The sequence below is a fragment of the Elgaria multicarinata genome, chromosome 11 (genome assembly GCF_023053635.1).
Source record: "Elgaria multicarinata webbii isolate HBS135686 ecotype San Diego chromosome 11, rElgMul1.1.pri, whole genome shotgun sequence".
NCBI classification, from domain to species: domain Eukaryota; kingdom Metazoa; phylum Chordata; class Lepidosauria; order Squamata; family Anguidae; genus Elgaria; species Elgaria multicarinata.
The window spans coordinates 3,093,430-3,120,276 of record NC_086181.1 but is presented as its reverse complement, the minus strand read 5'-3'; the positions used below and the strand labels follow the sequence as shown (position 1 = coordinate 3,120,276).

Sequence of the window (26,847 nt, the reverse complement as noted above, 5' to 3'; positions counted from 1 at the left end):
AGGGCTCTGAGATGTGCAGCACTGCCAGATCTGATGAACCCACCATTGCTCCTTGTGAACTGAGAGCTTACCTTTTTAGAACAGCCTTCCCCAGCCTCATACCCTCCAGATGTATTGGACTACAGCTCTCAGAATTCCCAGTGGCCAGTCTAGCTTGCCATTGGCCATGCTGTCTGGGATTTCTGGAAAGCCTACTCCGGTACATCTGGACATCACCAAGTTGGAAAACGTTGTTCTAGAACATACCCATTATTCATTTGTACATTGTAAGAATATAAGAGCAGAAGAAGTGCCATGCTGGATCAGATCAAGGGTCCATCTAGTTCAGCACTCTGTTCACACAGTGGCCAGGAACCGTGGAAGATGGGTGGTCGTGGGCAAGCTGTCTTTCAGGGAAGCTTGTTTCCCCAACAGTGATCTTATTGAGGACACATGTATCTGAGGAATCCTGGTTTTCCTGAGAATACACTCTGAAAACCACTATACGCTATGATATCTTGGGGCATAGGTTACACAGTGACAAAAAAGTGTGCACTTTTACTCTACACATGTGTATGCTGTCTGAGGAAGATGTAGGGTGCTTGCCCCTCACTACTTAGCTGTCATAGCCACACATACCCCCCAAGTATCTGCAATCAGGAGTGGCAGAATTTCTCAGTATGGAGGACTTCTTCTTTCAGCAAAGGCTTAGAACATTTCAAGACACTGTTTACATGGCAATAAAACCTCACGCTTCAGTGCAATCAATGGATGGGATCCAAATATCTTTCCTTCCAGGAACCAGTTCTGTTTGGAAAATATCGCATCTCCCCATCATCCACCCTCAGGAATTCCCCTCAACATGTTGGGGAAATGCAGTTTCTTTCTCTGGCTAGCATGGCTGGTCACTGCAATCTGGGCTGCTGGCTAGGATGGTTGTGTGAATGTCAGGGACACCAACTGGCATTTGCTTATGACAGCCCTGATAGCAACACAGTTTCCTGTGCCATGTTGTGACCTTCACACCGGGACTCAACCTGTAAAGGAAGAACTCCCAGGGGAGTTGAAACTAATTAGCCTAGGAATGCCCATACTTTAAGCCAGGACACCCAGCAAACTGTGGGGGGGGGGGAGAATTAAACCACTGAAACCTTCTGTGAGCCCAAAGTACTCACTCACAGGAGAGGCTGCCTGCTGTATCTCTCTGTAAGTTATTGCTCTTGGGGTTATTTCCTTCTATCAGCCTTTGCTTGGTGGGTAATTCTGCCTTGTCTTTGCAATGGGCATGACAGTATAATCCCTGGCACAGCTAGGGTAGAATTGTCTCTCCTCCCAGATGGCTGCTTTGCCGGAGCAGGTAATTCTGCCTCATATCTGCCCTGGGGCATTCAGTCACTCCTGACAGAGAGCTGCAGCAGAGTTACCCATTCACATCACATTGCCAGGGTCAGGTTTGGCAAGGCTGTCAGCGCCCCTCCCAAGGTGAGCCCCTAGGCATCAGCCACACTGGCCTCCCCTTACCTCACCTTGGTAGTGGCAGGTAGGTAGGTAGGCATACTATCAGCTTCACCCCCACCCCACCCCCCACCCCAAAACACCAGTCTAGCTCTCAAGTGCAGCTACTGGCACTTGCTTTTAAAATTCCCCAGAATGCTTCTGTGGTCCCATTATAGGATCACTCTGGAGCAACCCTCCATTGGGGCCCCAGAGGCATTCTGAGGGAATTACAATGGCAGGCGTCAGCCACAGCCACTCAAGGTCCAGCACTGAGGGGAGCACTGGGAAAAGGGCAACAGTGGAGCTTCCTGAAAGCTGGGGCTACTGAAAGTTGCCTGATAGTGCCAGCCCTTGATGCTGGGCCTGCGAATGTTTCACTTTTCTGGGCTTGTCTCTTTCCAATCTGGAAGCCTGCTCAGATGATTAATGATTCATTCAGAAGCACAGGGGGTGGACACCTTTGAAGGCAGATCAGTCTTACTGTGACACACTCTTACAAATCAGTCTTTTGGAGTGTAAGAGTTGAGCGCGCCTCCAATTATAATTCAGGAAAAAATGTAGATTGGTGAGTCACAAGGCAAAGAATGAAGAAAGCCCCTTCTTCCTTCGCACCCCACACTCCCCAGCAGCCACCCTACACACCTTGCCAATTTCAGCAATGGTGGGAGGGCTGACCCTCCCTCCCTCCCCGCCCCCTGCCCCCCCTCAGTTGCCCCCTTGTGAGCTGTACAGCTCACATCATCCAAACCGTTTATCAGTGAGGATTGGGGAGAACAGAAACAATCAGCCACCCCACTCTCTCAGCAAGGCTAGCCCCTGCCAGTGGATTACAATTCAATAGCTCTGCATTTCTTCACTGTATGCCCTTTGGCTGCACACTGCAATCAGCCAAGCACTTCTACTGCCCTAGGAGCCCTTGGAATTTACTCAGAATAAAAGCACCCATAGTAAAGTCTAGCTTGCAAACTTCTCCCCCCCTCCGCCCGCCCCCATCTCCATCGCCCCCAAGCCTATGGAGCAAATTTATTTCTGCCTGCATTTTTCCATGACTCCCCCTTGATCTTCAATCACATTAAATTCCTCTTTAATACAAGAGAAAGTGCCATACTGGAATGGGATCCTGGGGACAGAAAGTCAGGAGCCAGAAGCTTAGTGCCTTTGAGAAAGACTGGCTGCTTTTCAAACTCGCCCCATGACTTGTCTGTTGTTTTATCAGATTATCCCTTTAATCGCTGAGTATGTTTGCCTCCCTGCCCCCATTCCCCATTTGGCAGTTTATTTTAAAAAGGTAAAGCCCTTGGCAGAGGTCAGACGTAATTCATAACTTTTTCACCTGTTTCCAAATCCAAAATGAGGGGACCAGAGACATTTTCCAAAATGTAATAAGATCCAGAATCAAACAGCAAAGTTTTCGAGACAAGAATTGGCTCGACAGATGAAGGCTAAGGTATATGGCAGTCAAACATTTAAAAGAATCTTCAGTTCAGTTAATCTTCTGCCTTTTAAATGATTAATCAAACAATTAATTGGTTAAATTTAAAATGCGCTGCCAAATTCCACATATTTTCATATTGCTTTTTTAAAGATACTGAAATATTTGAGATACTGAAAGAAGTGTGAGAATTTATAGTTTAACAAAGGAAAGGCCATCTTTTAAAAACTCTCCTTTATTCTGCATCATGGTAACACAACAAGAACCAAAATAGTCTCCAAAAATCAAAGTGTGAACTTAATTCTCAGCCCTGCCTTTAAAAAAATCCCATCACCAATTAAACAACTAACACTTCAGTTGTTACATTTTCTGATTAAAGCTTGCAGACTTACTAATTTGGATTTTTTAAAGCAAAACAAAACCATATCGCTCATTTTAACAAATCCTGTTTAACTTCTTAACACTTTTTCTGTGAAGAGTGAGTAGTTAAATGAAGAACAGGGCCTGTGGAACTACATAATTCCAGCAGCGATGAAATGGGGTGAGGATAAATACAGGCAGGAATTTGTCTCCAAATGGTGCAGCAACAGTGGGCCTGGTCAGGGGGGAAAACATGAATTTGGGCTCTGCTTCAGGCAAGGGAATGTCTTGGGCCTGCACTGGTGAGGAAGGAATAGAAATAGATTCATTCCTCTTTAAAGGGTGGAGTACTTTGGTCAAACCATGTGAATATTTCAGTAATGAGTCCACTTTACCCCTTCCCAGACGCTTTTGCCCTCCACAGGATAGTTGCCACCATCCCTTTCCTTTCACTGAGGTGAAGAGGGCCTGGTTTTACAGTATCTACAAATAGTTAAGAGTTGGCCAATGTGGACACCTGTAAACGCTTGTTTCATTATTACATGCAGGTGACTTTCCAATGGAAAAATTCTGAATGAAGGATATTTTTTGGAGGGAACTCAAAGATCATCTCTCAAGTGCCCTCCTCCCCAAATCTTAACATTTATTTATTTATTTATTTTACTTATCCATCTCTTAATATAACAACATCTAGGTGGTTTATATATAAATATTAAAAATCACATATAAATACACGATTAAAACCAATATCAACTACAGTAACGATACAAAGCAATGCAATGAACAGTAAGATGGTGCAGCATATGACCAATTAATTATATTGCAAGCCAGAGAAAGCCTGGTTGAATAAGGGTATTTTCAGTAGGCGTTTTCTGACTCCTGCACAGGGGAGGGTGCTTTAAAACATGATTTATTCTTTTCTTTTGCTTCTCTTCACAGTCACTGTTTCCCCAATCTGCTGTTGCAGATTGTTGCCATTTTCAGTTTGGTGTGTTTAAGGCTTCTTTCTCCTTTGGTATGTGATCTTAGCCAATCACAGATAATGTAAAGAACGTGATGATATCATAGTACCATTATGCCTGACTGGCCCTCCTTTGCAGGCTGCTTCCAGGCAGAACGCTCTTGGTGCTAGCAAGTCAAAAGACATTGTGCAGCTATTGTGTCTTTTCTTCCAAATGGATTTTTTTTGTGGGGGTCAGAAAAATAGACAAAAGAAGTAGCTAGAAAACAGAAGTCATAAATTGAAGACAACATCATGTGGACCCCCCACAGAATTCCATGAATGAGGAAATGTGATTGCACAATAAAAGGCTCATCTGGATGCAAACGGTGTGAGGCAGTGGTGGGTAGAATGTAGACCTAGGCCGTAGCTAGACCTAAGGTTTATCCCAGGATTGTCCTGGGGTCAAACCTGTTCATTTAAGTGCCATACAGGGCATCCAGTGCTCAGGCAGGGACGAACCTGGGATGATCCTAGGATAAAACTTAGGTCTAGCTACGGCCCAACTCTGATGTGAAGTAAATTGGCAAAGGTTTCTGACTCCCAATTGTTTAACAATGGCAACAACAAAATGGCAACACTCCCCCAATTATATTGCTCAGTGTGTGACAGACAGACCAGGAGTGCATTTTTGTTTCAAAGATCTGTGAGCACAGTTCAGTTCTGGTAAACAAAGCCAATTCTTGCGCCGAGAATTCTTTTAATTCAAAGTGTATGACTTTTGCATATGGTTCAGACACTTTATCTTACCATACTATGCTGCAATAAAAACACGACAGTGCAGGAAGATGCAGAGGGTTGGATCCAGACTTGGTGTTACTTACAGTCAGCCCACTGAAATTAATAGCACCCAAGTTAGTCATGGCTAAATTAAGTCCCATTTATTTCAGTGGGTCTACTCTGAGTATGACTAAGTCTGGATCCAACCGAGAGGGTCTCCTGGTTGTCTTGGCAACAGATACATTCTCTCCACACACACACACCTCCTTCCGCAAAATTTCACAAACATTTTTGTCCCGTTTCAAGCCCCATACTGAAAGGTGGAGCACTTTTTCCTGGGGCCAAAATTGTATGCAAAAGCCACCCTCGCCTCCAGTTCTGGCTCAGCACAACTTTCCAACCCACTGCCTATTTTGCCTGCACATTGTATGAACTGTAGCATATTCCCCATGTTTGAGGCTGTTGAGAGCCTTTTAGCAGTCTAGGTCTAAAACAAGCATCACTAAATAAAATAAAGATATATTCAGAAAAACAACAACATAATTCCAGTCATCTCAAAGGAAACTTAAAAATAGCATTCTAATTGTTATCCTCACTCTTTGTTTTATTGGGACATTGAAAACTGCTCCAGATAGAGACAGGATGCTGTAGTGAGGGACTTTTGACCCTATAAAATTTCTCTTGGGAAGTCTCAGGATTCAGGTTTTGCTTACACTTATCAAACCAATCACAGTATTTGACATTGGGAAGGAAATGTCACCAAAGTTAGAGCAGGACAACTGTGTGTCTTTGCAAATGAAGGTCCCTTTCTTTCTCTTAGGGAGTCAAGTTGTCCATTAGTGCTGTACCAATGCAAGTCAAAACTAGTGAGAGTCCCGTCCCTGGAATGAAAAGTGACAAGAAAACCCCAGCTGCAAGGCAGATTAGCTGGGTAGGGCATTTGGTAGAAAATGGCAGAGGGTTTAAAATCCTTTGGTAAGCAGGCAACAGTTACAGTCCCCATCCATTAGGAACCCATGTAATAATACTAAGCACTTATTTAGCTCTTCACATACTGTACATTGTTTCACAATTCCTATAACTACTCTGTAAGAAAGGGCATGCTATTGCCTTTGTATTGCAGATGGAGGACTGAAGTGGTTTGCCTAAGGCAACCTAAACCAACTTGTGAGAGAGGTGAATGATATTTGAATCAAGGACTTACTGGTTCATAGCGCTGGGTGTTTCCCAAGGACGACACCTTGCGCTACCAAACAAAAGGCATTGCGCAGCTCTTCCATCTTTACCTCCTTAACAGATTTTCTGTAGTAAGGAAAACGATGGAAGGAGCAAAGATTACAAATGAAAAGCATCATCTGAACCTCTGTAAAATAGAAGGCCTCATCTAGAAGCCCCCCTCCTTCCCCAGTCTGTTACACTAACTCTGTTATCCCTTCCATGTTCCTATTTGCAAACCTAACTAATCTGCTGCCAAGTGATCATCATTACAGTTGTCTATGAGGGAGCCCATTATATTACTGCCCTGTTATGGCACAATCTTATTATCGATCTCCCTATCATTCTTAATCTCAGCAATAAAATGTGGCCCATGCACAGAGAAGCATGCTGCAGTTTGCATGGTCTTGGGGCCTACTTTAGAACTAAGGCTGTGATGTTTAATCAATCAATTGGCTAGGATGAACAACAGATTTTTTTAAAAAAGAATTCACTGGATAGGATCCAGAGTTGGTCATACTTGGAGTAGACCCTTTGAAAACAATGAGACTAATACCCCATTGATTTCAGTGGATCTACTCTAACTATGACCCAAGAGCGTCATCACACAGGGGAAAATTATGTTTCAGTTTCCTTACCATTGCTTCTCTGCCCACGTGTTTGTCCCTCATTACTTCCTCTTTTAAAAGAGGAAGTAAACAATGTGCGTGTTGCCCATTCAGTGGGCCATTTTGATCACACTGCTTTTCCTGCACACAGCAGGAGATAGCGGCAACTTCCATCTGAAAAAATAAATTGGATTTACTGGGGTGGGTTTTTTTGTTGCGTGAAGAAGGCTAGAAGGGGCAGGAGGTGCATGGGACGCAGATGATGTCGAGAGAGGGACCTACGAAAATCCATGAGTGCCCAGCACTGAGTGTGCAATAAAACACTCGTCTGATGACGCCCCAAATCTGGATCCAGACTATTTTAATACAAGTACATAGGAAACACTGCATTATCTTTAGAAGAGGCATTCCCTCTTCTCTTATACAAAGGAAAGAATGCATCTTCGAGATTATGCTTCACTGTGACATATTGTAAGCACTACCTAAAAACAAAATATGCTTCTTTTTCTCCCCAGAATTATCGTTTGATTCATCTGCAAATGCATGCAGATTTAATTGATGGATTAATCAATTAAAATCCATGTGATTAATTGACTGAGATGTAATTGGGTTACAGCCCTGTTTAGAACCCCACATGTTTAGGAAGCAGCTTCTACTGACAGGGTGTTGGGGAGCAGCTGCTGGGAAAAAAAGAGCCATGTGAATTGCCAGCCTAAGCACATACACAAAGCCATGTGCACTCACAAAAGAGCTCCCTGGATTGATGCCAATGTCGTAATTTAACAAATGATTATAATTGCTTTCCTAATTTTTTTCATACTTCAAGTCACATCTCTACTCTTAGACCCTCTGGGAAATCTTTGGAGAATTGTTCTGCTTTTGAACTGTTGACTCCATTTCCTCTTCTTTTTCCAGAGAGCTTTGGGTGAAGGCTACCACCTTAAAAACAAAAGAAACTCCCCGTGTGTCTACACACCTCCTTCTCTTAAAGGTAAGGTAGCTGTGAATTGTCCATTACATACCTTTTGGGCATTAATATTGGAGTGCAGCTTGAAATATTTATTACGTATTGGCAATAGCTATTGGGCGACTAACAGTTTGCAGGACATTCTTGGAATTCTACTTTTGTAATGCTTTATAAATGTACATGCAGCCAAATCTGAAGAAAGTAGGGAACTATAAGTATTATAGTTGGTTGTCCTAGATTTTATGGTAGTACATGATATGCAGGTATTTATTTATACATTGCTAGAAGTAGATAATGCATCTGTCTGGTTTTTCAAAATGTGCATTTTGTATGGAGCCACTATTCTGTTTAGATAAGCAGGGTGCTGTGAGTATGCTCAGTGCAAGCTATAGAAGACTATGCAGATTAGGGAAGTATCCTGATGATATTTGCTCATAGGACATTTTTAGAAGGTATTTCCTGGTAGGCTGTGGGAGAGAGATTGAGGAGAAAATGAATGGTGTACCAGAGGTTGCAGGAAATAGTGTCCAGGCAGGCTTTAGCCCCACAACCTCTCATTTTTGTTACCTAATTTAAGCACTGCATTGCAGAGAAAAAACAGAACTGTGGTGTAAAATAAAAAGGCAGCTTACTAAATTGTCAGTTTCTGGAAGAGGATCATGCCTAAAGTGGTCTGAACATATGCATGGTCATGATGAGGAGTGCAAACTAGTTTACAAAAAATATTAAATTTCTAGAGCTTGTGGCTGTTGGGAAAAATCTATGGTTCTCCTGATTTGGACCTTCTTCTGAGCCTTTAAGAGGAGTCTGAGCTATAGAAATTTAGCAGGTGAAAACTCAAGAAAAGTAAACATTCTGCCTGTTATGCGTGTTGTTTGGTTTCTATTAAGAATAATCCTACTGATACCTCCACAAACTCTAGTCTTTCTCCATGCTCCTCTTTTACAGCATGTCCCTTTATTCATTCTGTTCCTACATGCCTTTTCTCCCCATTCCCAACAGCCAGTTCCTAGGGCCCCAAGACCAACAAAAGGCCGACCCACCCAGCAATGCCCCTTGGGTTATATGAAAGATCCCAAGAAGATCAGAGGCAGCATGACAGCCTCCTCCTTGTTAAGGGGTTCCATGTCTAAACACCCCTCAAATCTAGGAGTCAGTTCTGCCACATTTCCCCAAATCCCTGTGCTTTTTTTTATTGTACCACTTCATAATCTGTCCCTAAAATGCAAAATTTGATTAACTGCCCTCCACACACCTATGCACACATGTTCTGCAGCCTAAGGTATCAAAGGTAGGAGCAGCTGATGCATTAAAAATAATTGCTTAATTGATTTTAACTGATGAACTCTGGTTGCATCATTTGGAATGCAGCTAATTATCACACTTTGGGCCAGCTTGCCTTCAACCAATACATAATTCCTCCAAACATGTTAGCCTCAAAAGCCACCATCTTTGTAACCTGTTTATCACACATGCATGAAACTCCGTTTCTGCTAAAAATATTTTCAGGCTGCCAGGGAACTTGACGTTCTAAGAAAACAGACTCCTCTTGCGCTTAATTTGGATGTGTTAGGTGCCCCGTCTTCCTACCCTACACTTTTATTTTTATATTTTTCATAAACAGTTGAAAACTCCATCTGTTTCAAAGCAAGCTGTTCTTCAGGAGTGAAGGTGACCTTGGGGTACAGAGGGAAGGGATTGGCTGTGAGGGAGTGAATATGTGTGGGTGCATATATGTACAAACCAAACTTTGCATTAGTTTGCATTAAATATATCAATTTTAGATTGAGAGAAGATTCCATGGCAATGGGATGTGTCATAGCTGTGTGTGTATAAAATATGGTTCTCTATATTGTTCAAACAACCTCCACAAACAGCCAGCGGACTTCATTATGACAAAGACTTAAACTGAATTTCAAGCATTATAATTCTCTAGCCTCTATTCCTATCTTTATGAAACTTTGCTGGTTTCTTGCTTAGGGAGACCTCTAGACAGTCTGTAGTTTTCAGAACAGTGGTTCACAAGGAACATAGGCAAATAAGTATGTCCTCTTTTTGGGACCCTCAAAATGTCAAGGCTATCCTTGCACAACCCCCCCCCCCCCGGCTATCTTTCTCCAATTTGGCAGCTCTGATGGGGCAATGAATTGTGAAATTTTCATCCAATTCTTCCAAGGAACAAAAATGTTATTGGCTGTTCCCTTTAAAAGAAAACCAAAATATGAAGGTACATCACACACACACACACACACACACACACACACACACACACACACACACACCTGCACCTGCACCTACACCCCTGACTTTGGGCAGGGGTAATCCCCTCCTAAGGGGCTACTTTACCTGTAATTATCATCCAATTCTGACCAAGAGAAAAAAAGTTACAGGGTTTGTTTGTTTTTTAAAAAAAATTATCTTGAAGTCAACATGAAGCACAAAGCTTCGGTTGACTCAGGTTTGGTACTGAGCTGAAGTGGCCTGATGCCAAATTGGCCCGAGCAGAAGCAGGATGTTTTCCAAGCTATTGAAGCGGGCTCCAAGTTGAAATGGGTGAGGAATTCAGTGCACACCTCTATGCATTCATACACACAGAGAGAGATGCATACAATATACTGTACATTTATTTATTTATTTACATTTATATACCGCCCCACAGCCGAAGCTCTCTGGGTGGTTTGCAACATTAAAAATAGTAAACATTAAAAGTATACAATTTTTTTAAAAAAAAACCCCATAAAAACAGTATATTAGAGGTGTGCACTGACCTCTGCTTCAGTTCGGACCACACATATATAACACATGCAAATTTGTGTTATGGGCCTGCACCCCAGATCTTTTAAGAACCTAGAAACACCTGTGGTGCTATCCATCTGGTCAGATGTTTAGTATGTCACAGTTTGAATGTTTTTATAAACGATAGATAGATAGATAGATAGATAGATAGATAGATAGATAGATAGATACTTCTAACCAACTAAAAAAGGTCCAACGATTAATCAGGCTCTGTGTGTATGTGGGTGTGAAACATTAAATACAAGTGCTTATAAAAACTGATAGCAAGCACCTCTTAGGAGACATTCTCTATTCTCTCTCACAGACGCAGGCAAGAAAGCCTCTTTTAAGACGATTCCTGCCAGGACACGTGTATGCATCATCTAAAAACAAAGAAAGTTTGCTTCTTGCTTCAGAAGCATTAGTTTACCCATATACATTTATGTTCAAATGTAATTCATAGATTAATCATATCAAATTCATGTGACTATTCTATCAAAATTTATTTAACTGAGTTGCAGCCCTACAAGGTATTGTGATGAAGGCTCATACTCCACTAATAATTAATTTAAAGGGGAAATTGTCACGATTGGATTTGTCCTCCACGTGAAAGAGGGTTGAATAATCTTATAAACAGGACAAGGGGATGATGCAATCCAGGAATGGGGAACATAATGGCCCTCCAGATCTTGTTGGAGTACAGCTTCCATCATCCCTGATGGCTGAGGCTGATGGGAACTAGAGTTCAATAGCATATGGAGGCCTGTAGGTTTCCCACTTCTGATATAATCAGTTTGCTTGCCTCCCCTTATTGCCGTATTTTTTCGATTGTAAGACGCCATCGATTGTAAGACGCACACTAATTTCAGTACCACCAACAGAAAAAAAACCCTAAGACACACCCGCGATTCTAAGACGCACCCCATTTTTAGAGATGTTTATATGGGGGGAAAAGTGGATCTTAGAATCGAAGAAATAGGGTAGGTGCAAAAGTACATTATACCATTTCTGGTCATCCATGCTACTTTCATTACAAATTTTCAAATAAAGTATATGTAGGCCATATTAAACAGAAGCTTTCCTGCTCTGTTAATCACCAAAACCCTTGATTTCCTCAGGGAAATATTTCCTCAGCTTAAGTTGAAAGTATGGCATCAGTCTTCCTCATTAGACATTATTCTTGCTTTAAAACCTCCCAACAAGACCAAGTATGGATCAGAAAGATGGAGAAATGGCTTCCTAAACTTTGAGTAATCCTTAGCGTGTGAACTGCCCAGGGAGCCTCAGTTATTGGGCGGTATAAAAATGCAATAAATAAATATGTATATGAAAGAGGTACATTCCATGTGGATGCTGTAACTCAGGTGTGGGCAACTTGTGGCCCAATCTCATGCAACTCTCAGCTGAATTTCAAAAGCTGCCTGCTAGTAATCCGATCCTTGGCAATAGCAATCTGTCAGGCCCCTGGCAGCCCATTGGGAAAGGAAGGTGAGAGGGAGGGGGAGTGTCAGAAGAAGCAAGAAAAGTTAGAGAACCCCCAAATTATGGTTAGTGGTTACATTTAGCATAGATATGGTCAAACCATCCTCTGTTGAAACTAAAACAGCATGGTCTCCGCTGAACAAAGCTTCCCTTCACCTTTATTTATTTTGTTCTTTTTATATCCTGCCCTTCATAAAAATCTCAGGGCTGGTAACAAAAATATTAAAAACAAACAACAAGAAACAAGCCTTTAAAAAAACCCTAATAGATAATCAGCAGAGAAAATAAGTAAAAACCAGTAGATCCAGTCCTATTTATTGCAGTGAAAAATAATCACTCATAAATGCCTGGGTAAACAAATGGATTTTAGCCTGGCACCAAAATGTTAGTAAAGTTAGCACCAGACATACCTTTTCAGGAAGGGCATTCCAAAGTTGTGAGGAGGGCACCATGGAGGCCCTCTCTTGTATCACCACTCAGTGTATTTCCCCCAATGGTGGGATGAGACAGGCCTGTGCCATAGATATAAGAGGGAAGGCAAGCTATAAAGGAAAAAGTGTTCCTTCAGATACTTGGTCTTTGTATGTCAACATGAGCACTTTGAATTGAACAGGGGAGTTGACTCGATGGCCTTATAGGCCCCTTCCAACTCTATTATTCTATGGTTCTATGAATTAGGACCAGAAACAGCTAGGCAACCAATGCAACTTTTTCAGGAATCCAGATTGTTTTTATATGCCCTCCGTAAATGGCAATACTCCTTGTTCCCAGAAAGGATCTTTGTGTAATATTGTGATTCACATAGTTTTGATTGCAATTTGTTAGGTATGCTGCAATATTCTAATTGGTGCTGAAATGAATTCCCACTCTTTGAATCTGCAAACATTGCCAGATATTAAAATTGAGATATTTGCCAAGAACCTCACCACCACCAAACTTGCCGCGTTGCCTAAGCAAGGGATGGGGCAAACAGACGTCTTCGTAAGGGCCTAGAGCCTTGTGTGTTTGGTTGTATATGTCTTCCCTATCGCTCTCTGTCTGTGTGCCTGCCTCCCAGCGGGTCTTCTCATTCCTGCCCAGGCCTCCTGCAACTTATGCCACTACAGTTCCTTCCAAGCTCTGGTCCCCACTCAACTGGGAGTTAGTCCCAGTTTAAATGTAATTCTGGGCATGTTAAGAAGACTTCCCCATGCCAGTTTCCATGTTCTTGATGTCAGATTTACTACAGGCACTAGTGCCTGAGTGCGTAACATTAGCATACCTGCATCACATCCTGGGCCACAGATCCTGGGTGTGCTAATATTGCACACACAGATGCTGACAACTGGTGCATATGTGAAGGTGAGCATCAGTTTTGTTTTTTAACAAGCTCAGCATGACATTTAAATTGAGCCTCACACCTCCAACACCCCAGGCTCTTGACTGTCCAGACCCCAGTGTTGACAGATACCCAGCGGTAGGTTACATTAGCTTCTTATCACTAACTTTTAATCCTCATCTTCTTAGCTCTTCTACTCACAAAGCATATCTTTGTTTTCAGCTTTGAAATGCTGCTAAGGTAGAAATTATAGCCAGCGGTGCTAAGCACACACACGGGCACACACACACACACACTTCTCAATCCACTCATTCGCATATTCCAATTTTAGCACTACTGACAGCAGCGACAGCAGCGACTCTTTTCCTCCCAGTTACAATTGGGAGTAACTTCCCAAACGGAGGTTGGAAGCGCCAAGGCAGTTGGAGACTGAACATGTTTGACAACAAAGACCTATTTAAAGACCTCCTCTTGCCGCTGTGAGCATTTTCCACAATCTGCTGTTTGTGCCATGAGTGCTGCCAATTATTGGAGTGTTTCCTGCAGAACACAGCTCCCGGAGAGGGGCATTCTAGGAGACAGGGACTGGCCACAGCAGGCTTTTCAACTCTGTCCCAACTCATAAGCAGTGATTGGAAGTACTTTGCAGGGGGGTGGGGCAGGGACGATGGAACAGGTACTAGGAGTGCCCACTGGCCACAACGTTCATCTTAGGCCCTGACTTGCGCAATGTAGAATACAGCCCAATTCAGCTCAGACTGATTCGGAGGCTGCCCCTTCAACTTGGATCCGAATACAAATCTCAATTCAGAAATCCATATTATCATGCCTTCCACTGACTATCATTGGAAATCAACAAGCAGTTGTAACTTTTTGGGGGGTCTTAGTCAGAATTGTATGAAATATGCAGGCCTAGAAGCTCCTCACGAGCGGCTTATGCTTCCCAAATGTCTGACAAATAAATGCAAAGAGGTTTGTGCTACTTGCCTTAAAAGTTTAATTTTTAAAAAAGGGAACTGACAACTTTTTAAAAAAAATCTTGGCAGGATTAGAAGAAATTTGCAGGAATAGTTGCTCCTTCTGAGGAAATCAAGCCTGCCACATTTCCAATGAATAGGTTCAGGGAGCTTTGTGCAAGGACATGAGAACATAAGAAGAGCCCTGATGCAGGATCAGACCAAAGGTCCACCTAGTCCAGCACTCAGTTCACACAGTGGCCAAGCAGCACTCGGCCAGGGACCAACAAGCAGGACATGGTACAACAGTACCCTCCCACCCATGTTCCCCAGCAACTGGTGCACACAGGCTTACTGCCTCGAATACTGGAGATAGCACACAACCATCAGGGCTAGTAGCCATTGATAGCCTTTGCCTCCAAGAATTTATCCAACCCCCTTTTAAAGCCATCCAAATTGGTGGCCATCACTCCATCCTGTGGTAGTGAATTCCATAATTTAACTCTGCGCTGTGTGAAGAAGTACTTCCTTTTATTTGTTCTGGATCTCTCACCAATCAGTTTCATGGGATAATCCTGGGTTCTAATATTTTGAGAGAGGGAGAAAAATGTCTCTCTATCCACATTCTCCATACCATGCATAATTTTGTACACCTCTATCATGTCTCCCCTTAGCCTCCATTTTTCTAAGCTAAACAATCTCAGTTCATGTAACCTTCCCTCATAGGGGAGATGCTCCAGCCCCTTCATCATTTTAGTTGCCCTTTTCTGCACTTTTTCCAGCTCCATAATATCCTTTTTTAGGAGTAGTGACCAGAACTGTACATAGTCTTCTAAGTGTGGTTGCACCTTAGATTTGTATAAAGGCAGTATGATACTGGCCGTTTTATTCTCAGTTCCTTTACTTATAATGCCTAACATGGAGTATGCCTTCTTTACAGCGGCCACACACTAGGTGGACATTTCCATCGAAGCTGTCCACCACAATCCCAAGATCTCTTTTTTGTTTGGTCACTGCCAGCTCAGATCCCATTAGGTTATACTTGAAGTTGGGATTTTTTGCCCCAATGTGCATCACCTTACACTTGCTTATATTGAATCGCATCTACTATTTTGATGCCCACCCTCCCAGCTTGGAGAGATCCCTTTGGAGCTCTTCATAATCCCTTTGTGTTTTAACATCCTTAAATAATTTGGTGTCGTTGACAAACGTGGCCACTTCCCTGCTTACTCCTAATTCCGGATCGTTTATGAACAGCCTTTACAATTTGGGGATTCCCCCACCTCAAAAGGATGTCTTTTTGTGGACAATTGTTATGAAAAAGATATACAACATAGAAGTGGCCCTAGCTAAGAAACTTACAAAATTTCAGAAGGACAGGTGGAGCTATTTTTGTGAAAGGGGAGTGTTCAAATGGGATTCACTTCTCCTTAAAGCCCCCACATGTTTTTGGCATGTCATAGACATGTTCCTAGGTAAGAAACCTGCAAAATAATAGGTTCAGGAGTTAGGGAATTCTATTCAGAAGGATACGTGTAGGAGCTAGAGAGTTCTGATTAAAGAAAAAAATGTAAGAGTCTCAGGGGGCCCAACAGTGTTCTAGATCCACCTCCAAAATGTCATGGATGCATCCAGTATTACAGCACAGGATTTTATTTTTGCCTTGTCTTAGTATGTGCTTTCCGTTCTCATGTGCACAAAAAGCAGGGGAGAGAGAGAGAGAGAGCGCTTCCACTGGAAGCCCATTTAGCAGGTTGGCCCTTGCAGACCCTTTTAAAGAAAAATCTCTGTCCTTGTTTTATGAAAAATGTGGGACCATTTATATGCCAATGCCCACACTCAACATGTCCATGTTAGGAATGGGCCAAGGAAGCCACATGGTGTGAGGAGCAAGGCCAGCAATACAGCCCCATGGTCTCTTGGACTCGAGAAGATTCCTTCACATAATGAACTCATGAAGGGGGCTTTGGAGTCTTCTGCTTCCAGGAAAGCATGGGAGATGATGTTCCACTAAGAGATGTAGTGGTAGTTTTCTGTGTTACTGTTGAACACAACAGAGTATTCTTTTACTTTGTGTGTGTGTAGGGGCGGAGCAGGAGTCTGTGTGAGTTCTGAATTGGGAGCAGAGCAGGGGCCTGACTCCCATTATGGACTCCTAGCCCAGGGCCTGTCAGGGCCTTGATCCAACCCTGTATAGCTTAATAGAAATTAGGCTGAGAAAATAATAAAAGAGTACACTACAAATATATGAAGTGATTGCTATGTTGTTGTGTTTATGACTCTGATCTTTCCTCCTAGGAACTGCATATATGCCTTCTCACTCACACACACACACACACACACACACACACACACACACACACACACACGTGAGAGATGGATTAGACCAATCTCCAACAACTTGGTGCCCTCCACTATGTTGGACTGCGACTTCCATCATTCCTTTGGCCATGCTGGCTCAGAATAATGGGAGTTGCAATGCAACACATTTGGAGTAAACCATGTTAGAGAAGGCCTACTTAGATTGAGAGTCAGTGGCTGGCCCAAAGTGAGCCTCATGCCTGAGCCACGTCTAGGACCCAGAATCTGAACAACTGCAGAGTATAGCAGAAGCAATTGTTGGGGCAGGAAACCTCACTCTGCTCAAGTTAGTGCAGTTTTTATATAGATGCCTCTGTTGACCCTCACTATGGGTCAAATGTGAACTTTAGAGCAGTAGTGCAAGCATTGACCCTGTGGCAAACTGTTGCTTCAAACACTATTACTATGTAAAGGGACAATATATGTGATGGAGAAACCCAGAACAAGGGGATGAAGAAAGCTAGCCGTCTGATGCTGGCATTGTGCTGTGTCTAAAAGAAATGTGAGAATAAGTCCTCAGTCTTTCTACATGCATGCATCTGGCAGAGGTGACTTTCTTCCTTTTCCTGAAATAAACCCTCACTGTCACTTGCTCACAACACACAGAGGGCTGCACTCATCTATTTCCCATCAGCCATTGCTCTCATCATCACTCCCCCATACCTATTGTTCACACCTGTCGTTCTGTAATTCTTCCCCCCTCCCTACAGTTATTTGATCTTCTGTGGGGGAGTTGGCACTTTGTCTTCCCACGCATGCCTAAAGCTTTTACATTGTTCCATGGCTGTAGCTTTTAAAGATGTGTTCTCTCTCTCTCTCTCTCTCTCTCTCTCTCTCTCTCTCTCTCTCTCTCTCTCTCTCTCGTGTGTAATCATGACAGAGCTGGGGGGAAACTTGAGGCCAAGCAAGTATTGAGCTGCAGTGGTGTTCAGCCAAGATTGTCCACTCTGTCGATTTGACAGGGATTTAAAAAGAAGTGGGGAGGGGGGAGATGTATCATGGGAGAAAATTGGGGAGGGGTAGAGCACCATTTTTATTCCTGAAACAAGTGGTGGTAGGGTGTCTAGGAATAACATCCTGCCTCCTAATCAAAATGGCTGAGGCATGGTTCTGGTTACCCAGGGACAGGGTGACCATATGAAAAGGAGGACAGGGCTCCTGAAAAAGCCCTCTTCTTCACAACAGTTACAGGTGCAGGAGTACCTTGTTGAAAAGGTTGTTGAATAAGCCCTGAGGAAGGACGTTTTTTGTCCGAAACGTGTAGGCACCTTCATTAAACCTTTTTCATACAAATATTATTATTATTTATTTATTTATTTATTTATTTATATAGCGCCATCAATTTTGCACAGATTATCCTTGGTTCTGCCCCTGCCTTCGGCTTGTTTTTTCACTCCCTCATGAGGTTTCCCTTCTTTTCCTGCTATACTAGAGTGACCAGATACAGGGCTCTTGTAACTTTAATGGTTGTGATGAAGAGGGAATTTCACCAGGTGCTGCATGCATACAAATAGCACTTGCTGAAATTCCCTTTTCAATACAACTGTTAAAGATACAGGAGCCCTGTCCTCTTTTCCATATGGTCACCCTACCCAGGGCTGACACAGGTGTGTTGCACATGCTCAGAGACACTCTAGCCAGTTTTTGTATAAAAGTTCCCTTTGCCTGTATTTGCACATCCCTTTATATCAGGAATCCTGGCTTATTAAACCACAAAATGCACAAACTGAATGCTTATGTGCAATGCAGGACGTCTATTCACACTTTGTTCATATGAGCACCCCAAAAAAACTAGGCATGGATAGGTTAGCATTACGCTCAGTCCCCAAATTATGGTTTGTTTCACCCAAACAATCTAAGATTCATAAATGAGCAAACCCAGGCTTTCCAACTCAGTTTGTTTGGGTACAATAAACCCTCATTCCAGGTTCAGACACAATGCTAAGCTATCCATGCCTGGTTTGTTTATCCACTTGTGCGAACAGGAGGAGTGAAGCAGGGGTGAATGGGTGGCTATTGGGCGGTATAAAAATGTAATAAAATAAATAAATATGCAAGTCATGCACATTGTGATTTCTAACAGTCACACTAAAAATTACATGGTAGGAGTATGTAAAAATCTCCCATTTAAAAGAATAAAAACAGCTGTAGTTGAGTTTGATTGGAGGGACTGCTTAGCCCTTTTCACTCCAGGCATTTCCCCACTCACAACAGTTTTTCCATTCCCGTGGGAAGGGGTGCGGGGAGATATGAAAACCTGTACCTTGTTCTGAAAGGTGGAAACCCTTTTTGTGCAGATGGTGAAGTTGATCAGGAAAATTGAGCTAAGCATACCTTCTCCCCTGCCACTCCACAGATCAAACTTGCAGACAACCTCCCACAGCTACTTTCCTTTAAAAAAATATGTCATGAGACTATTATGCATGTCTTCTATGTAGTATCCATTTTTGCCCTAACAGCTTTATTCGGGCTGTTGGTGATGGGGACAAAGTCCCTATCAGGCTCTAGGGTGACCATATGACCGGATTTGCCCGGGTTTTTGATGGCAAATCCGGGAGGGAGAGGGGAAATCCAGATTTTTTTTTCAAAGGACGGCTCTAATGGGAATTAACAAAAATGCTTATAACTCCGTCATTTTTTAAGATAAAGACATGAAACTTGGCACAATGGTAGCTCTTAGGAAGGGCTTTAGTCATACCAAATTTTAAACAGATCCATTCATCCATTGATTTTTTAGGAATTTTTTAAAATTTGAGGTTTTAAAATTATTATTTTTAAAATCGTCATTTTTAAAGATAAAGAGATGAAACTTTGCACCATGATAGGATTTAGGTAGAGCTTTAGCCATACCAAATTTGAAACAGATCTGTTCATCCATTGATTTTTTAGGGATTTTTTTAAAATTGATGTTTTAAAATTATTATTTTTAAATCTGTCATTTTTAAAGATAAAGAACTGAAAGTTGGCACCATGATAGCTTTTAGGTAGAGCTTTAGCCATACCAAATTTGAAACAGATCTGTTCATCCATTGATTTTTAGGAATTTTTTAAAAATTTGAGGGTGTTTTTTTAAAAAATGTTATTTTTAAAGATAAAGAGATGAAACTTTGTACCATGATAGGATTTAGGTAGAGCTTTAGCCACACCAAATTTGAAACAGATCCGTTCATCCATTGATTTTTTAGGAATTTTTTAAAAATTGAGGTTTTAAAATTATTATTTTTAAAATTGTCATTTTTAAAGATAAAGAGATGAAACTTTGTACCATGATAGGATTTAGGTAGAGCTTTAGCCACACCAAATTTGAAACAGATCCGTTCATCCATTGATTTTTTAGGAATTTTTTTTAAAAAATGAGGTTTTAAAATTATTGTTTTTTAAACTGTCATTTTTAAAGATAAAGAGCTGAAAGTTGGCACCATGATAGCTTTTAGGTAGAGCTTTAGCCATACCAAATTTGAAACAGATCTGGGGCCAGTAGCAAACCCTGTTAACAACAACAGCAGCTTGCAATGAGTGAAGATACAGTCAGAAAAGATATTTGAGGGAAGGGGAGAATGCAACACACAGAGTATAGCAAAAGCTTCATCAAAGTACAGCAAAACCTACAAAAGTAGGAGTGAGTGAAGTTAATTTCAGATACATTGAATCTCTCACTTGTTCTTTATTTCAGTGATTTTAACATTAAGATGTTATGTAGAACAGATTTGTCTAAAATGTGTGCTGTAAAATCAGACATGTGACCAAGGCTATGTTCGGGTGGGCACGCCCCCTTGGTGCTGGACACGCCCCCTTGGAGGCGACCATGTTGTCCTCCTTTTTGGTTTCCAAAATATGGTCACCTAATGTTTACACTCCTCTCTTCCTCTGAAGACTGGGCTATGTATGATCCTGCCATCCAAGCAGTCTATGGGCCTAGCTTGCATAACTGCCAGGATTAGGACTGTGTTGTGTGCAACCAAATGGTCCCACCTCAGCCCCCGCACACAAATGATAACTGGGAATAGGCATCAGTGTGGATGACGCTTACAAGGAAAAAATGGCTATAGGTGAAACAATACAAGAAGGAGGAGGAAATGGAGGCAAAGGAAAACAGGGAAGAACATGGAGTTGTTGGGGTTATCTGTGTTTAGGGTGGGTTGTAGGCTCAGTTGCAATAGGGCATGGGAACTTATGCCAATATCAATAACCTTTATAATTCTGAAAAGTTTCACATATTGCTGCTGAAATTTCAATTTGAAGAATACTTTTAGACAAACTGGGGGGGGGGACATGCTTCATGATTAATTTTAAGGCTTTCAGGACTTTTACAATAAGCATTAATAAGTTTTCAGTTTGCCTAAAAGGTTGTTTTTCCCTAAAACCTCTAAATTTAAATCCATTATTGAATAGAGTCAAATTTAAGAAGAATATAAAAGTGAATGTTTGCAACAACTTCAGCCTAGGGGAAATGTCCCTGAGCATTCCCCAATTCATATGTTTGTGGATGTGTTTGTGCATTAGGGCTGGCAAGTTTTTTGCTCCTGTGATTGTAACACTAGCCTGACTCAGAAATGGGGCAGATGAAACTTTTCCTGGTATGGATGTAAAGGTATGGCAGAAACTTCACTGTTTCATTTCTGTGTGCCACCCCATTGTTAAAAGTACAAGTGCATGAACAGTAACAAAGTATGAGTGTGTATGGATGTGTTTTTGTGTATATCTATCTATCTATCGGAACTTAGGTTGACCTAGTTCCTGCTTACCCCTACCTACCTGCCAGCATCCTCAAATGGCTAGTCACCTGTGAGAATACCTTTTTCTGCAGTTTCACAAGGCTGAGTTTAAGAGAGGAATCTGACCTTGTAATCTTAACTCCTTCTGCCCTTTGTACCCAGAAGGGTGGTGGAGGCTATAAATGCTTCTTTTCTGAGGACTGTGCCCTTATTCCTTTGAAAGAAACTGTGGTGAAATCACTTTTGAAGGAAAAACCCCCATCAACACCCTATATAATTTTCAACCACAGTCAGTCTCCATTATTCCTTTTCTGAGTAAGGCCCTAGAATGAATAGTGATAGGGTGACCCTATGAAAAGAAGGACAGGGCTCCTGTATCTTTAACTGTTGCATACAAAAGGGAATTTCAGCAGGTGTCATTTGTATGCATGTCGCACCTGGTGAAATTTCCTCTTCATCACAACAGTTAAAGCTGCAGGAGCTATACTGCAGCTATACTGTGACCAGATTTAAAAGAGCAGCTTTAACTGTTGTGATAAAAGGAAATTTCACCAGGTTCTCCATATATACAAATGACACCTGCTGAAATTCCCTTTTCAATCAAACTGTTAAAGATACAGGAGCCCTGTCCTCCTTTTCATATGGTCACTCAACTCCAGGTTTTCTTGGATGAAGCTAATTGCTTAGATAGGGTGACCATATGAAAAGGAGGACAGGGCTCCTGTATCTTTAACAGTTGCATAGAAAAGGGTAGCCTTGGAGTCTCAGAGACCATTTCTGACATGGTGTAATTGTTTAATTTAGCACAATCCTATGACTACCAATTTGGATAGCTTTAAAGGGGGTTAGAAAAATTCCTGTCAGAGGAAGCTATCAGTGGCTACTAGGCCTGATGGTTATGAGCTGCTTCCAGTATCAAAGGTAGTAAGCCTATGTACACCAGTTGCTGGGGAACATGGGCAGGAGGGTGCTGTTGCACTTATGTCCTGCTTGTGAGTTTCCTGTTGGCAGCTAATTGGCTACTGTGTGAACAGAGTGCTGGGCTGGATGGACCCTTGGTCTGATCCAACATGGCTCTTCTTACGTTGTTTTACATGTTTTCTCAGAAGTAGACCCCACAGTGGCTTACGTCCTAGAAAATGTGTTTAGGATTTCAGCTTTAAAATGTCTTACGCTTAAGTTGATACCAGGATGCATTTTATGTATAGCCTGCAAAACGTATTACTCCCACCCGCAATGTATTCACTGTGTGATAAGGAAAAGCCATTATGTTCTGGCATTTTTATGTGTTCTCTATCCACATAGTTAAAACAGTCAACACTATAGAGGACAAGAGACAAAGGAGGACAGTATCCCGTACCTTTCATACATGTGTGGAAACCGGGGTTTCAGGAACGTGCAGCTTTTCACAAACTGTGCTGCTGAAATGCTTCTTTCTACACCTACTTAAAGACAGGGAGCTCTAGTGATCATTACCACCATTAGTAATTAAAGGGTTCTCTACATACTAATACACATGCAAACTTCTGATTTCAGTTTTTTCCCTCCCAGTGTAGGAAATCATAGCTGTGATAAAGTTGAAAGTATGGTGAATGATGGGTTTTAAAATATGTTTGACCTTTGGTAAACAAGCAGAGCAGGAACCTGTGTGAAGGAACCCAAAGTCAGGCGTGTTTGCAAAGAGCATGGAGGGTATTAGTGAAAGAAGTTGACACTATCAAATAAGAGTCCCTCTCTCAACAAAGAAGATATTGTTGCCTTGTGGTTGTTCTTGTTCCTCAAACAAGGTGAATCACATTCCTCACTGAGGACTAGGTCCCTGCCAAGTTTTTTGAACAAGGCAACTATTTTTCCCCTTAGTGATTGTGGTCGTGTGAGAAAATTCCCACCCTGCCCTGAATACCTGTACTTTCTAGAAGCAGCTAATATCTTATAATTAAATTTATTTAAATGAACTTTTCATTTATTTTCATCTTGTCAACTGAGGTTTTGTCTGTCAAAAGTTATAGTGTTTTTATTGGGAGGGGGTTTAACATAATGCGTGCAGAAATCCTTGGATAGCAAGAAGTTTTATAAGTCTCAAAACCGTTGTTGATCAGACTTTCCAGCCATTGGACACAGTGTCATGGAATGTAATCCTAATTGCTCATGGTGAAGGGGTCAGCTATAGAATGCTAACAAATAGTGTGGTATCCAGTGATGTTGTGGTAACTTTTGAAGTGCATACAGTCATCATGACAGTCCCCATAGCCAAGGAGAGTCCAAAGGTTTAGGAAGCTGTTTTGATCCATATCATTTAACCACTTCTAGCACCACCACCCCTGTCCCCGTCCCTGATACTGTGAAGATTGGAGCTAAACTCCCAGGGAACAAGGGGAAGTCAGAAGATGTCAGCATCCCTTCTAATCAAAAAGTCTTGGCGCTGCATCCCTACAAGTCCACAGCATGAGTAGTATTGCTGAGAGAACTGAAAGGTCCATTTGTCCAGGGGAAAACATTACACTGTGTCTAAGAAGAGGAAAAGCAAGGACTTTGGGGCAGTGGGTTGGAGGAAGAGATAGTGTTGCTAGGTGGGCAGGGGAATAGAGATTGTGACTGGATTTGGACAACATGATAACCCACAATGGGTTAAATAAGCCATGGTGGTTTATTTAACCCATTGTGGATTATTGTGTCATTTGTTCAGTATTTTTTAATCCACAATGGCTTATTTGCCTAAAATAACCCACTCTGATAACCCTGCAGTCTGCAGTAGGGGTTATTTAACTCATTGTGTCATCTGGCAGTCACTGTGGGTTATTTTGGTTGCCTACAGAGTTGTGCGGCAAGAGCGGTTCAGATAACTGCTGTTCTGCTCCTCGCAGGCGTTTGCTACATAATGGAAACAGCTTACATGGGCTATTTCAACAGTGCCTGTGGCGGGATGCCCAGTTAGGAACACCTTAAGTCATCTATGCCAGCAATGTCTATGGGTTGAAACGTGCTATGGCGCTTTAGTGAATGAGTGAAATACCACTGTAGCACTTTAGAGAATGAGCGTAAGTACGCTCCAGCACTCCAAAGCACACTACTGCTGGCTGGGGAAACACAAGGAATGGACGAGAAAAAGTTTCAGGGTTTAGAGGCTGCATCGGATGTCTCCCGACTAGATGTCAGCATCCCTTCTAATCAAAAAGTCTTGGCGCTGCATCCCTACAAGTCCACAGCAGTAGGAGTTTTGCTGAGAGAACTGAAAGGTCCGTTTGTCCAGGGGAAAACATTACACTGTGCCTAAGAACAGGAAAAGCATGGACTTTGGGGCTGTGTATGAAGTCTTGCCCGGATTCTGCAAACCTCCAAGGGTTTACTTATGCCACCACCTTTTTGGTGCATCTGGGGTTTTCGCCCCTTTGTATGTAATCATACAGGGTTTGGATGGTACACTGAGTGCCTCCCGACTAGGGGAGGCTGTGTATGAAGTTCAGTCTCAAGAGCACTTTGGAGCCACCCCACCCCACCCCACCCCACCCCACCCCACCCCCTTGTCAGGCTGAGGAGGGCCAGGATCTCTTCTCGATCCTCCCAGAGTGCAGGACACGGAATAACGGGCTCAAGTTAAAGGAAGCCGGATTCCGGCTGGACATCAGGAAAAACTTCCTGACTCTTAGAGCAGTACGACAATGGAATCAATTACCTAGGGAGGTTGTGGGCTCTCCCACACTAGAGGCCTTCAAGAGGCAGCTGGACAAGCATCTGTCGGGGATGCTTTAGGGTGGATTCCTGAATTGAGCAGGGGTTTGGACTCGATGGCCTTGTAGGCCCCCTCCAACTCTGCTATTCTGTGATATGATGCTATGATTCTATGATGCTGGAAGCACAGAATTAAGCCCCTGTACGTTACCCCACACCCCTCCCCTCTCATTGGGATATTGTGGAAGGTGAAAACAGGGCTGCTGCAATGTTGTCAATGGGTGAAACAGCGACACTGCTGGGGCAGGAAGACTGCAGCAGGACAGGAGCTTGTGGGGGATAACAGTAGCTTATTTTCAAAATAAGCTATGTGTAGCTTATTAAGCCATCATGGCGTAAAGTGACATCAAATCCGAACCTGCATCTGGTTTTGTTTTGATTTGTTTAATAGCTTTGAATGATGGAGCAGAGGTTTCTCTTGCGTCTCTCCTCCTCCAATCCCATTACGCCCATGCTCTTCTCCAACCAGTTTAAGCAAACTATGAGCAGTTTCAAGGCTCCTGTTCTTCCTTTGCGTGGCCTTCAGACAGAGGACTATGCTTTGTCAGTTAGGACACATGGGCCCCTAAGGGAGAAAATAGGCTTGAACTTGACCATCAACAACAGCTGGACATGCAGGCTGAGCTGGCACATAGGTCACCATCTTCTCCACTGTGGTGGGCTGTATTGTATTTGTATTTAAATTATAGCCATTATTTCTAAATCTGAATCTTTGCAATTAGTATGTGCACATTTTATGTAAATCAGTGTTCTCCTCTGTTCTCTTTTTTTGGTGATGCATAAATAACCACCCTAGCCCAAACAGTTATGTTAAGACCTAGAAGCTGCTTTGAATTCTGCTCAGGGGGCTCAAAATAAGAAGGATTGTATAGTGCTTTGTGAGCTGTATCAATATAAGTGCTATGGTTTTTATTTATTTAAAATGGTTCTTAGGCTGCCGCTAAGGGTGGGGCCCTCTCTGATGGAGGTAGAAGGTTGATTTCGCTGGAAGGAAATCCTATATACAGCAGAACTCTTAGGGTTACACAGCTGTGGGGAAAGGAGAAGTAGGAATAGAACATTACTAAGAGCTAGGGGAAAGAGAATGTGATGGGGGACATGGAGGAGGGCTGTTTTTCACATATTGATAGGGCTGCATCAAATATTTTTCCATCTCAATATTTGGACCAAAAATAGTATTTTCTGGCAGTGGGGGATATTTCGGGGGGGGGCAGCCTATGATTATGCAAATATACACCTTTTCCCAATCCTCTTTGGTTCAACAATGTACTAGAGCTGCTGCTGCTGCTGCATTAATGCCATTTTCCTCCTAGTTACTGCTTTTTCCCTCCTTCTTGGATTAGCACATGAGTGATCCTAGCCAATCAGGGACCATGAAGTGTATGAGATGACATCATGATGCCACGTGGCCAGTCAGATTTAGCTAACATGACATCAACTGAGGGAACAGAGAGAGAGAGAGAGAATGCAAAAAAGATTAAATTAATGGATAAACAAGCCCCCTCCCACATATGTATAATGTCATGATTTATATTTATAGCCAGATGTGGGAATATGTTGGGTGTGGGAGAGTGAACTAGAAATTTATTTACATATATTTTAAGCCAGGAAATCCTACCAACAGCACTGGCTTGCACTGATCCTGGGATCAATGCTTTGTCCCTCCTCCCAGCTGTCCCTCCCTCATGTCTATGGATAGAATCATAGAATAGCAGAGTTGGAAGGGACCTACA

The 26,847-nt window shown here is 42.4% G+C and overlaps 1 protein-coding gene across 3 annotated transcripts in view; it reads left to right on the top strand.

Moving 5' to 3' along the window:
• The window catches only part of PPP1R1B (protein phosphatase 1 regulatory inhibitor subunit 1B), a 58,502-nt gene that overhangs the window by 16,580 nt on the left and 15,075 nt on the right, over window positions 1-26,847 (top strand). For all 3 annotated transcript variants that reach the window (XM_063137917.1, XM_063137916.1, XM_063137915.1), the window contains exon 4: window positions 7,727-7,802. In XM_063137917.1, the coding sequence (XP_062993987.1) occupies window positions 7,727-7,802 (76 nt within the window). The remainder of the gene's footprint in view (window positions 1-7,726; window positions 7,803-26,847) is intronic.